Source organism: Salvia hispanica, chromosome 5 (assembly GCF_029641045.1).
Source record: "Salvia hispanica isolate PSC_SH4W2 chromosome 5, Shi_PSC_v1, whole genome shotgun sequence".
NCBI lineage: Eukaryota > Viridiplantae > Streptophyta > Magnoliopsida > Lamiales > Lamiaceae > Salvia > Salvia hispanica.
The window spans coordinates 48,541,749-48,554,429 of NC_142696.1; the positions used below are offsets into that span (position 1 = coordinate 48,541,749).

At 37.3% G+C, this 12,681-nt stretch overlaps 3 protein-coding genes across 3 annotated transcripts; 1 reads left to right on the top strand and 2 right to left on the bottom strand.

Moving 5' to 3' along the window:
* Nucleotides 1-1,959: 1,959 nt before the first annotated feature.
* LOC125186633 (uncharacterized) lies at nt 1,960-4,362 on the bottom strand. Its single transcript, XM_048083039.2, has 2 exons — nt 3,940-4,362; nt 1,960-2,384 (listed from the first exon to the last, which is right to left on the bottom strand). The coding sequence occupies exons 1-2, from the start codon at nt 4,261-4,263 to the stop codon at nt 2,211-2,213; spliced, it is 498 nt and encodes a 165-aa protein (XP_047938996.1). The 5' UTR covers nt 4,264-4,362; the 3' UTR covers nt 1,960-2,210.
* A 1,154-nt stretch (nt 4,363-5,516) lies between these two features.
* On the top strand, nt 5,517-7,308 carry LOC125186618 (uncharacterized). Its single transcript, XM_048083021.2, has 3 exons — nt 5,517-5,738; nt 6,703-6,782; nt 7,059-7,308. Exons 1-3 carry the CDS (start codon nt 5,628-5,630, stop codon nt 7,138-7,140), a joined length of 273 nt encoding a protein of 90 aa, XP_047938978.1. The 5' UTR covers nt 5,517-5,627; the 3' UTR covers nt 7,141-7,308.
* On the bottom strand, nt 7,238-11,417 carry LOC125186617 (glutamate receptor 3.4-like). Its single transcript, XM_048083020.2, has 6 exons — nt 10,922-11,417; nt 9,182-10,530; nt 8,784-9,061; nt 8,529-8,560; nt 8,048-8,457; nt 7,238-7,940 (listed from the first exon to the last, which is right to left on the bottom strand). Exons 1-6 carry the CDS (start codon nt 11,226-11,228, stop codon nt 7,494-7,496), a joined length of 2,823 nt encoding a protein of 940 aa, XP_047938977.1. The 5' UTR covers nt 11,229-11,417; the 3' UTR covers nt 7,238-7,493.
* Nucleotides 11,418-12,681: the final 1,264 nt, after the last annotated feature.

Here is a 12,681-nt window from a genome sequence, read left to right on the forward strand (position 1 = left end):
AGGTAAGTCAGAACCATAAACTGTATCAATCGATAATTTTTTGAGAATTTAAATGCACAGAACGTTTAGAAAGTTTCATAAGCTAAAAAAATAAGGAACATATGTTTTTCATGACCTCGAACTCGATTACTTTTATTTCTTCCACTCCTAAAATATATTCAACGATGGAGAAGAGTCGAACTCATTGTCGTACAAATATAACTAAATGACAAATTAATTAACATAAATTGCAAAGCATCACATATGTATTTGAAAATGAAATTGGACAAGTTGTAAGCCTTCAATTAATATATAAAAATTGTAATTAATTATATTTTTGGCAAGCAAAAATGTTGTACTATAATGTTGACACTTGACCAACTGTTTCATCACGCTAGTTTCAAAAGAAAATATTAGTAATAATGTTTGAATAAAAGAAACTGCAAAATCGCTGAATCTTCATTTGGCGCTTTCTATGAAAACATTTGTTGTCATTGATGTGACAAATGCGAGTTTACAACATACGGTTCTCATTAAATTGCTCGTCAATTTATGTTAAAATATCTCACGCAAATCAAAGCTATGCTGGAAATTTTGATTTAACGGTTGGGAAATTTTTGTAGAGATTTTAACAAATTTTGAACTATTGATTTTGGAATTGCTATGCTGGAAATTTTGATTTAACGGTTGGGAAATTTTTGTAGAGATTTTAACAAATTTTGAACTATTGATTTTGGAATTGTTATTTTGTAGTAGCTCGCAATTTTTGTAGACATTTAAAAATATGCATTGGTTCAAGACTAATAAATAATGCATCAATTTTGACTCAATTTGCAATGATCTTAATTTTGAGATGTTTCAGTAACATTTTAGGGCATAGGTGGAAAAAATTATGATAAAAGCCTGAATATTTTAAAATTTGATTTTTATATTTTCGGTAGTTCGTTCACAACTTTTTAACATTGATTTTAGTTAGTGTTAATTAACTTGATTTCATTGAAATTGCAATTCAATTTTGATTTTGAGCATTTCTGTTCTAACAAAAAAGAAAATGTTATTTGCACGATGTATAAACATCGTTAATTTCAAGCGGTGAAAAAATCTGATGGGAAAGTGTTTGTCATTTTATGAAGCAAAATTTGATTTGTGGCTCAAATTTCTTATGGGCTTAATAATTGTACCTTTGCCAGCAACAATTGCTCAAATGTTCATACGTAAATCAAGATTTCAACATCAAATGTTACATTCTTATTTAGTTTACATCACATGCTTGATGTGAACTACTGTATTGTTAAATTTCCAGAGATGTTAAAATTTTCATATTTAACTAGTACTACTATTAAGAATAAACAAAAGAAATCAAAATTTATAAACAAACCACATTTTATACTAATTTCACAAACTAGTTTTTTTTTTCTTTTCTCAAAAAACTTAAAAAAGAAAAATGAGCCACAAAAACAAGCTAAAATATAGAGGAAGCAGCTCAAATTTACATCAATGAGAAAGGGGAAAGAGACTGTAATATTAAAAAGTTGGTGAAATAAGAGAACAATTATAAAATTATGTTGGTCAATTTATTAAACAAAATGGAGTAACTTAGTAAAATACTATTCCCTCCGTCCCACGTTACTTGAAGCATTTTTTTGGCACGAAATTTAAGAAAGTTATGTTTAGTGAGTTAAATAAAATAGAGGAGACAAATAGAGTAAGAGAAAAAAGATAGAGCAAAGTAAAAGAAAGGATAAAGTGGATGAGATTAGATGTTTTATTTTTAGCTAAAAAAAGAAATGACTCAAGTAACTTGAGACAATCCAAAATGGAATACGACTCAAATAATTTGGGACGGAGGCAATATATCAAGATTAAATTCATCGGTAGTTAACGGCATTATTTCGTATTTTTTGTAGTTCGACAAATCAGCCTCGTTAAAATCGGGAGATAAATAAACACTGAAGAACGGTGAAAATCAACACTGTGGAACTAGACCAGTTTAAAATAAACCAGTCTTGGCCCAAGCTAATATTGGGCCAATACGACAAACCGAACGAAGCCTGAATAGAAATCAAATTTCAAAAAACGGCGGGAACAAAATCACAAGTCTAAGCAAGTAGTACTACCATAGAACATGATTCCTACACTCCAAGCCAAGAACTACAAAATCAAGAACAAAAAAAGGAATCTATTTCACAATGTAGGCTAGAACTAATTTTCTAAAGAGCACATCTTTAGTGTCAAGCCCTCTTTTTCCTTGGGAGAGGCCGTCTCCCGATTGTCGCGCTCCTCTCTGAGTGACCGAACAAACCACGCAACACGGCTAAACCCGCAAACCCCAAGAATGGGAAATACATGTCTATGAGCTTATCAGATGCCCGGTTGGATCGTTTCAGCTCTGCTAGTACTGCAACCTGAAATCAAGTCATATTCGATTAAAAGACAGACATCGATTCCATCACACTGCAGCGAGCGCGCACACACAAATAATGATTCAATTTTTATGATCACGAGAGGAAAAGAAGGAGATTAAAATTTTAAATATGCAAATAAGCTCTTTTTAATTGTAAGCATATATACATTCTTGTTTCCTAACCACTTTCAATTTTGGCGCCATTCGGTTAGGTCGATTCGCCCAAGATTAAAGTCTCGCTAAGATACCAAATAATCCCGGCCCGTTACTATTTAAAGGCCCATTACAAAGGTTTGATTGGACATATAAATACTTCCTTAATTTCCTTATGCATCGAAAGAAATTTGACCCGTTTCCCTCCTCAAAATTAAAGAAATCAAGATCAAGATTAAACTCAAATTTTTAGAGCCAACTGACGCAACAAAAATAAATTTAAAAAAGGGATATTGACATCTAATATCACGAAACTTTCAAAAAGTTGGGTTTTCCCACGAACTTTAAAATTGGCAAATAATATCACGAACTTTATCCCGGGTTTGTTTTTTCCCACGAATGAAAAAATTCTTCAAATAAACGGATTTTTTTTCGTAATTTTTCAACAACAATTTTGAGAGCTTCAAGTTTTTCAATCTTTGAAGATAATTTTTCTTGAAGCACACCCTCCAAAATTGTTCTTCAATGTATTAAATAACATGAATTTTTTCATTCGTGGGAAAAAACAAACAAGGGGTAAAGTTCGTGATATTATTTGCCAATTTTAAAGTTCGTGGGAAAAACCAAACTTTTTGAAAGTTTCGTGATATTAGATGACAATACCTAAAAAAATAGGGAAAGTGGCTGAATATCTAAAGCTTCACATCCTTGTACTCATAATCCATTACGAAGCTAAGCCTTAGCTAGATCCATTTGAATCTATTATGAAGCTAAGCCTTAGCTAGATCCATTTGAATCTAAATATTTTCTCACACGCACATATACTTCATCCGTCCGTGAAATATTGTCCAGTTTTGCCATTTTGGTTCGTCCGTGAAATATTGTCCACTTTGCTTCTTTTTTCTTCCCATTTTTGATAAATGAACCCTACTTTCCACCAACTCATTACACTCACATTCTATTATAAAACTAATAGTATATAAATATGGGGCCTACATTCCACTCATTTTTTCCACTCATTTTTTTCATATTTCTTAAAAATTATGCCGAGTCAAACATGAACAACATTTTGCTGATAGAGGGAGTATATTTATAGTCCAATTTTGACTCGCCACAAGTTTGAAACCTTAGCTAGGTCCATTCGTATTCAATATGGTAACACACTTAATACCTATTCAGCCACATCATCAATTCGCGACACATGCGTCACAGCGACAACGGATTTCACATAGACGATCTGAACATTCCCCTAATGTTAAACTTCGTATTTTTCCGACTGATTTTTAAAGTTACGGGATAAACCAGAATTCGACTAAAAAAAATAACATTTGTTCCTATTTTCCTCATCTTGGCAAATCCATTAACAAAAGACATTGAAAAAAAAAAAAAAAAACCAAGTGTACCATGGAGGTCAGAGTGGAAGCGCCATAAAGCAAACAGGTGGTGTTCAGCCACGACTTCCCCGCTGCAATGGCGTAGAGAGACGCGAGAGCGAGAGGCCACTGGAAGACGAGCTCCACCCAAACAAGCCCGACGAAGAAATGCGGGCTTTCAGAGATCAAATAATCGCCGTGTTCTTCCGTGTACCACCTCTTGAGCTCCAAGAGGAGCGGCGGAAAGAGGCGCCGCGGGAGGCAGGATTGGGCGTCGAGGAGCGGCGCTGCGGCGGCGATGATGAGGAAGAAGACGAAGAGCACAGCGTCGACTACATTGCAGAGGAAGCCCATCTCGAGTTTTTAACTGAGAAAAATTTGTGGGATGTGAATTTTTGGATGAGTTTCGTGAATGTCGAGGTTTTGATCGGCAGTGCAATGAGATTGAGGGTGTTGAATTCTTCTTCTTTGTCGTTGAATTCTTGATCGTTATGGTAACTAAAAGTGATGTTTTGGAGTTTTGCATTTTGGAGATTAGGTAAAAAAGTGAAGTCTCCATTACTCATGATTAACTATTTTGGAAATTTTCGATCAATTTAATTATGAACTAGTTGGAATTCAATTTGAAAATTTTATTACTACTCTACAATATTTCTTAGCTAAATTCTCCTTAAATTCATGCTTGTGCATAGCAATTCCCTCCATCCCGTATCAGGACTTCTTATTTGACTTAACACAAATTTTAAGTAATAAATATAACTCCCATTTTATTTAGTTTTATAATATAATACGAATAATTTAGTAAAAGTGAAATGAAGCTCATTAAATATAAACCAACTCCTGCTAAAGCTAAAGCCTACAATGTGTCAACATTTATTAAATATGTTCAATAATAATTTTCTAGATATTCATGTGGGAGTAGTGATTTAAATTTTCAATCTATTAATTAAAGAAAAATATTTTATCAACTGAATTATACTTGAGCATCGCAATTTATCAACTCTTAATCAATCACAAAAATCTACAATAACAACTAATTAACTCTATAAAACACTAGAAAAGATATGAAAAAACACACAGAAGAGAAAAGCACTATAATCTATTAAAGATCAATTAGTTTAGGACATGCTTGGTACGATGGAATGGAATGAGAGTGAAATGGAATGGAATGGATGTTGAAATAGAATAAAGATAGGAATGAGATGTCATTTTCCTTGGATTTTCTTTGCATTTTCATCCATTCACTCGTTCATTCCATCACATCAAGTAATTGAATAGAATGAGAATAGAAATCACATTCCATTCCATCATACCAAGAAGCCCCTAAGTAGTAACATGTATATACATCGAGACGACATCCTCACCATGTTCAACAACAATACGACTTCCCATGAAGCTATATGGGTACCTTCCACGATTCCACCATCTAATATCATTCAAATTATCATTTATCAGTCTAATTGAGATAATAAAATCCGAATATCGACCACTAGGTATGTTGATATTTTATAAATAATGAATATATTAGGTTATAATTGATAAAATAATTATGTAACTAAATCTAGAAGCTTATTTGAGCTTAATTAAATGAATTGGTCTCAAAATTTTAAAAGTAAAGACAGCACGAGGCTCGACTAATCTGCGGTCACCCCTTTTCATCTTGTTCGCCAAAATCCCCAATTTCGAAACCCTAGATCACATCAATCAAGCCAGAAGAAATGAGCGAGAGGCCGGTGCCAAGAAGGCACAGTCCATGGGTCGACGAAGAGGTCTATAAACGCGAAGTCAAAGCTCACAGATGCAACGACCGCGTCGAAGATGTCATCTATGTTAGTAATCGATTCAATTCGATCAATTCTTCATTCTCAATTTAAACTCTTTCCTCTCCATAGTATTACAGCTTGAATTTGCTCCGTCAGTCTAAGAATATGGAAATGGCGATGTTAATTTGCTGCTATTGTTATCGAATTCTATGCAGGGGGTTTCTAAGAGGGGTTTACAAAAAAGCTAAAAAATGCGTCTTTTATTCCTCACTTAGTAGAAAATGTGTTAAATTAAATGAGATGATGTTGAGAAACTGTTTATCTGATGAAAATAGCTTCTGATTTTGCTGTGATGAGCCCTTTTAATCAGTTGTGATATCTGTGAAATGTTGAATTTGAATTGTTATAAGAAATCTGCGTCTTAAGTAAAGTAAACTCTCTGCTTCGACTTACCGATTTGATTCATATGAAATTGCTGGCATTGAGCTTCTTTGCAAAGGCGATGCCGAAAAAATACAGTTTCGAGCATTTTCTGCTATGGCAATTAGGGCGTATTTGATGTACACGGACAATGAAATGCATTTATCTTCATTTCTAACATTAATGCATTTGTGGTTGAGGTGAATGTACATTTAAAATAGATAGATCAAATCACTTGCTGAAACACCATATAATCGAACCTATGTTGGCCGTATTTGATGTTACATGTATAATGGCATTTATTCTTATCTTCTTTTCTGACATTATTGCACTTATGGTTGAGGTGAATGAACACTCAAAGCTGAAAGATCAAATCACATACTGAAACTCCATGTAATCGATTTTGAACCTATGCTGGCCATCCAGAGAGTTAAGACGACACTTGATTTGTTTAATTATGCTCGGTTGTTTAGATAAAAGATTGAAGATATTTGCTCATGAAATATTTGGTAATATCTCTTCAAATGCCTTATCGGTTAGGTGGTTGCAGTGAGCATTTAAGTGCTTCGAAAATTCGTATTTTGAGTCTATTGATCTCTGTGTTCCACAGGCACTTTTTGAAGGCAACCCTTTCAAAACAATTCCAGCCCCTTTCAAGCTATTTTATCAGTGCATGCGATCAAAACCAGGGTATGTCGTACCTAACTCGTTTGCCTTCAATTTTGCTAGATGTCATTTTGTTCCACATTGTTTGTGTGTTTTCTGTCCATTTTTTTTCGTTTCTCCATGATATTGTAAGAAATCAAAACCCTTGCTTGTGGAGAATGTCAAATAAATCGAAAAGGGGCTTGGTAGAAGAATCCTCACTATCCATTTGCTCGTTGTCAAAACTCGATCAATTCAATTTAAATGAACTCTTTCGTGCTGTTTTAGTTTCTCTACATATGATGAAATCAAAATTTGCAGGGAAGAGCCTACTGATCCCTTCGTCTACTTGGATCTGGATCCTCCCAAAAGAGAGGCGAAACCCGAGGCCAAACCCGAATAATGTTACTGTTATGGAGAGTTATCTGCAAGCAGAGTCAGTTCCAACTTCTTTTTGTAATAAAAATATTACTATCTCCTCTTGAATTCAATACACTTGATGAAACTACTGCAAATAATCAGTTTTTTTTGTTTTTTTCAATTTTATACATAGTTTTGTCACACTGTTCAATCCACACATTATACTCCTTTTTATCTCTCATATATTCAGAAGTCATGTAAAAAAAATGAATAAATTGCCCCTGTTGCAGCAATGTCCCTCCCATGTATTTTACCCATCAATCAATCAAACTGTATATATGTCTTATTACCAAACTAGGCTGTGAGTTCGGGAAGAGTCGATGAAGCGAACTCGTTTTAGCTGCTCGGCCTGTTCGAGTCTCGGCCGGCTTCAGCTTCCCTATTCGAATCTTCCCTCATTTGTCTGAACATATCTTTGATTTCTGTCTCTTTCCTATCGATGATATCCATAAGAGCCTTGAAGAGCCCGCAAATGCGCGATTGGTTGGCCGGATCGGTCGGCCCAGGTATGACCGGCCCTCCGTCCGCACTCAACCTGTTGTACTGGAAACAAACCCGGCCAAAGAAGAATGCCAGGGCACCGACACACGTGACGCCGCAGATGAGAAACAGGCCCCAGAAGCTCTTCAACGAAAGTCGGGCGTCGTCGGTCGGTTCTTCTAGGGTTGAGCACCGTTCGCGCGGGAGCCACTTATCGTGGATCCGCTGAAGTTCTCCGTTTTCCGACAGCTGGAGGATAGTCGTCGACAGGTCAACCGCCAACGGCGAATCCCTCTGGAAAGCCTGTCGAGTCGGAAAGTCAAGAAACACGAAGTCAAGATACGTACATGATAAAATTTGAGACGTTACGTCGCACTCAGTGACGGAGCCAGGAATTTCGAAGGACTTACGAATCCCCATCCGCTCTTAGTGAACTCCTGTCCGACGGTGGTGAACTGGCATCGCGTGTTGGAGAGGAAAAACTCGACGTACGGGAGCTCGTCGATGATGGCGGCCACCCCACCGCCGGACGGACCCCGTTCCAGAGCCCTGATGTACTCGTCTTCGCCCTTTAACACCCGTAGCCTTGACTCGGCTACGTGTAGGTCGTCGACGAGGTATCTATACACGAACGATCCGTCTTGGATCCCGATAGGTTCCCAACTTGTGGTCAAGCTATCAATCCCTTGAATTCTTGAACTGAGTTGTTGAACTGTGAGGATTGATGTCAAACTAGCTGTGTAGCTTGAGTTGATAACCAGCACTGTGAAAAGCCATAAAATAAGCACTAATCTCCCCAATGTGCTAACTGTGTTTTCTCCTGCAAAAAGAGTTTAACACTTTTGTAAACTCAGGGAAGAAATTCCATTGATTTTTCTATTGAATACTTACTGTGTGAGAAAAACATAGTTGAGAAGCTGAACCTGAAACACACACAAAAAAAAAAGTTTTAGCTTATGGGTGATCATTCGTCTTTCGGTTCGTTTTTTATGCTAAAACCGAACCAAAATCGAACTTGAAAAACCGAAAATTGAATTTTCCTAAAATTGAAATCGAACCGAACCGAAATCCGAAAAAAATGGGACAAAATTTTGAAATCCGGTTTTCGGATTTGTTGATCACACATTAGGTTTAACGAATGCCTACCAAAACACGGTGACGAGTTGCTGGCTCGGAGGTCCCCGGAACTCGGCGTTCATCCGGTGCTCGAGGATCCACACGACGGTGCCCACGAAGAGGAACAAGACCCCGGTCACAGCCCACATTTGCCAAGTGAACGGCTTCAGAAACGCCCACGGGCTCGATTTGACCTTCTGCATCGGAGCGACCACGACGAGGCCCGAGTCCATGTATGGCTGTGTGAAGTCCACAATCCTAGTTCTGTTTGTTGTGATGGTCACATCCCCTACAGCAGCATCATATTTCTGTCAAAAAACACGACACATTTTACTTCGCACGCAATTATAATTGGCTGGACACACCGCATATCACATGTCAATATGTCCGGACTACTGAATTTTTAGTCTCGAGAGAGAGAGGCTCACGTCTTGGACAACATCATTGACAATATTGTCAAAGGAAGGATTCCTTTTACCATCTCCAAACAAGATGTATTGGTGAGGGACAGGATAAGGTAACAAAGCAAGTGCAGCTTCAAACACATCAATGCAGAATCCCTTAGCCCCTAAAGGCCCTTCATCTTTAGTCACAAAACTAGGGAAACTCACTCTATACGGCACTGCGATCCGCAGAGGCTTCCCGTTGTCGGGAAACACCCATCCACGGGGCCTCTTTGTGGTCTCCCCGGGCCATATCACACCGTAGAGATGCTGACTAGCTTTCGAGCTAGTGTTTGATGGCTTTGTGTGCTGTGATTCGGGAGGAACGGTCGATAGGCCCGAGTGATTCGACCAGTAGCCGAGACTGCGCGAGCCAGCCCCTCCGAAGTTTATAACATCGAACGAGGGATTGACTAGATTCTTGGCCGAATCAAACTGAACTAGGCCAGCTGCACCACTGAAGTTCATCCTGAGCAGCACCTGCAGCAGTCTCGAGCCCTCGTTGAAGACTCGTAGAGACGTGATGCGGGCGTTTTTGCTGCCACCGTCTGCCTCTTGCAGCCTTGGATCATCGGAGAAGGTGATGGCTCCGCCACTGGAGAAGAACTCATTGAGGGCTCGCGCTACCAGCCACACTGAGTCGTAAGCATAGAGCGCGTAGGTGTTGAAGCGCGTCGTCTCCTTGCTCCTGAGGCCTCTCCAAGTAGATGCAAACCTTGTTTTGGCATCAGAATCCGGAGTGTGATGGCGAAGTGCAACGACTCCTTGTAAGAGCTCGAGCGTCTCTGGCTCGACTTCAGAGGAATCTAGAAGAGAAGTGAGCCAATCTGTAGCTATCCAAACATAGCCATTGTTCATCATCCCAAGCTTGCTAGCTACTGAGAAGATGTTCAGGCCCGAATCCGGATTCACATGTACTACGAAAACTCGGGTTTCTAACAAGTTCACCCCCACCAACATGCTGTCAATCTCGGTTCTTGAAGCACCGGGGGTTAAGGCCGCCTTGTAAGAGATCTTGGCGCGTTTCGTGGCAAGAGCATCGCCCAGAACAGAGATCCCGTTTCTGCCATAGTCATCGTCCACGAAGACGGCCACCACTTCGCTCCATCCAAAATACGAGACGAGATCAGCGACTGCATACATTTGGAAATGATCACTTATGGTTGTTCTGAGGAAGTAAGGGTACTGATGCTGAGCCGAAAGAGTGGGATCCGTTGCAGCGAACGACAGGAGAGGCACGTGGAGCTCGTTCATGATAAAGGAGATCGAGTGAGCTATGCCCGAGGATTGTGGCCCGAGTGCAGCAACAATGTCTTTCCCCATAAGCTGCATAGCTGCACAAGTAAGGAGGCAATCTCAAAATTTCTGTTTTCAAGGCCTTTGTAAAATGAAAGATTTAACCAAAATTGCATTCACTATATATCATTTGACAAGAGAAGATGGAAAATAGTGACTTTCACACTTCAAAATGTCCAATTTTTTTCTACCAACACAGAGGTTGTTGTTGGCTATAGAAAAGGAAATTTTGCAATAGTATGGTCTTGTCCTAATCAAGAATTTCATGATCATATAGATACTAATCTCTTGATATATGATCAATGCTTATGACAAAAAAAAAAGTTGCTATTTGTATCATGCATAAAGAGGACTAAATCAGCCATTCTAGGAGGCAATCAATCTTGCTCTAAAACTAGCAAAGAAACTAAATAAAAGTGAAAACTTTACCTTCAAATGTTCCAAGAAAGCCACTGCAGTTAGTATCCTGCAAGATGAGATTGAGCTTAGTGCCATTGAGAATGCTCGAATCCGAGTTTACGTCTCGAATTGCAGCAGTAAGAGCTGGCCCTGCAGACCTTCCAATGGTGGAATTGAATGTGAACAATGCTCCAATGTTTAGCACTTTTGGGCTAACAGAAGAAGAAGAAGAAGTAGAAGCACTAGAATTTCTTGCATTGCCCATTGCTTCCATGGTTACACACAAACAAGAAATCAAGAAAACCAAAGCCCTTTTCATGTATGAACAAGCCTTCATTTTTCAAGAAATGTGGAACTTACATCACCCTGTGAAAAAAGATCAAGACCCACAATTTGTTCAAGTCAGAGGTTCAGAATTTTCAAGCAAACATGCTGTACTAATGCATAAAAATACAATCTTGGGAGTGAAAAGATGGAAGTTGGAAGGTTTATGATGCAGCAAAGTGTGGAGGTTTAGTAGCAATTTCAAAGTGTGTACTTATTTAAATACAAAAAGTGAAACCAAATATTTTAATGAAATACAGATTGTTGTCACATCCATAAACAATATTGACAATGACAAAAGAATGAATGACTGACATATTTGAAAAACAAACTTCTTAGTACAGCAAAGAACTGAAATAACATGTACACACACAGTGATTTTGATTTGGTGAATAATTAAGATTGATAGAATATACTAAGACTGATTTATTTACATTATTTAGTTGTTATGTTTGGATTGATTGTTTCATAAGATAAATTGAAGGATTACTATAAAAATACAAAAAATATAACCAATACTCCCTCCCCTCTGTCCACGAAAAATAGTCTCATTTTGCCATTTTGGGATGTTCTCAAGAAATAGTCTCATTTCTGTATTTTTATAAATGGGAAGTCTTTATTTCATACTTTACCTACTTTTTCTCGTTCTCCTTATTTTAGCTACTTTTTCTTCGTACGTTCTTACTTTACTTACAATTTATTCATATGTCTCTTACTTTACCTTTTTTTTTTCTTCTTTCTTATTTTACCAAATTTCTTATATTAAAACTTGTGTCGTCCACGAATAAGACTATTTTTTTAGATGGAGGGAGTATTATTTTTTGCGAGTGTATTTTCAAAACTTTGAAGTACGATTAGATGATGATAAAATAATTGAACCCCAATTAAGGTGATAAAATAATCTTCCAATTGGGTGGTTAATTGTGGGCTGATATATATTTATCACGTTCCTAATCATGCAAACCAAACATTTGAGTAAGTTGGATTGGATTATTATATCAATCCTGCATTATAAGTCAAACCAAATGCTCCAATAATTATTAGCAATAGCATTTCAAGAATTCATTGCATGTGGATATATTAAATGTGTATTATTTATGATTAATTAAATAGTAAACACTATATGTTTAGTTGGTGTTGTGTGTGGGACTCTAAAAGCAAAAGAAATAATAAGACAAGATGAATGTGGAAGTAAGATAGCTTGAAAAGCCTAAAAACAGTCTTCTTGCAATCTAGGGAAGGAATTATTCTTCCTTGTCTGTTTTTACTAACTTACACCAAATAGCTGTCAAATTTGTGCTTTAACTGCTAAAAGTGAATTTTGCTTGCTAAATACTCTCATTACAAATAGTAGTTTTGCCAAAAATGTGGGATTGCTCTATTTAGGAAAGTAAATTAAAGTTGGGGAAAAATAAGTTGAAATTTTACTTGATTTATAGTATTTGAATAATGCAAACTTTACTATT

Excerpts from the sequence above, each read along its gene's own strand:
- LOC125186633 (XM_048083039.2), bottom strand. The coding sequence starts at position 4,263 with ATGGGCTTCCTCTGCAATGTAGTCGACGCTGTGCTCTTCGTCTTCTTC. Across the intron at positions 2,385-3,939 it reads CTTCCACTCTGACCTCCATG|GTTGCAGTACTAGCAGAGCT; the intron begins GTACACTTGGTT and ends ACTTGATTTCAG.
- LOC125186618 (XM_048083021.2), top strand. The coding sequence starts at position 5,628 with ATGAGCGAGAGGCCGGTGCCAAGAAGGCACAGTCCATGGGTCGACGAA. Across the intron at positions 5,739-6,702 it reads GCGTCGAAGATGTCATCTAT|GCACTTTTTGAAGGCAACCC; the intron begins GTTAGTAATCGA and ends TGTGTTCCACAG. Across the intron at positions 6,783-7,058 it reads TGCATGCGATCAAAACCAGG|GGAAGAGCCTACTGATCCCT; the intron begins GTATGTCGTACC and ends CAAAATTTGCAG.
- LOC125186617 (XM_048083020.2), bottom strand. The coding sequence starts at position 11,228 with ATGAAGGCTTGTTCATACATGAAAAGGGCTTTGGTTTTCTTGATTTCT. Across the intron at positions 9,062-9,181 it reads TCAATGATGTTGTCCAAGAC|AAATATGATGCTGCTGTAGG; the intron begins GTGAGCCTCTCT and ends GTTTTTTGACAG. Across the intron at positions 7,941-8,047 it reads CTAAGAGCGGATGGGGATTC|GCTTTCCAGAGGGATTCGCC; the intron begins GTAAGTCCTTCG and ends CCGACTCGACAG.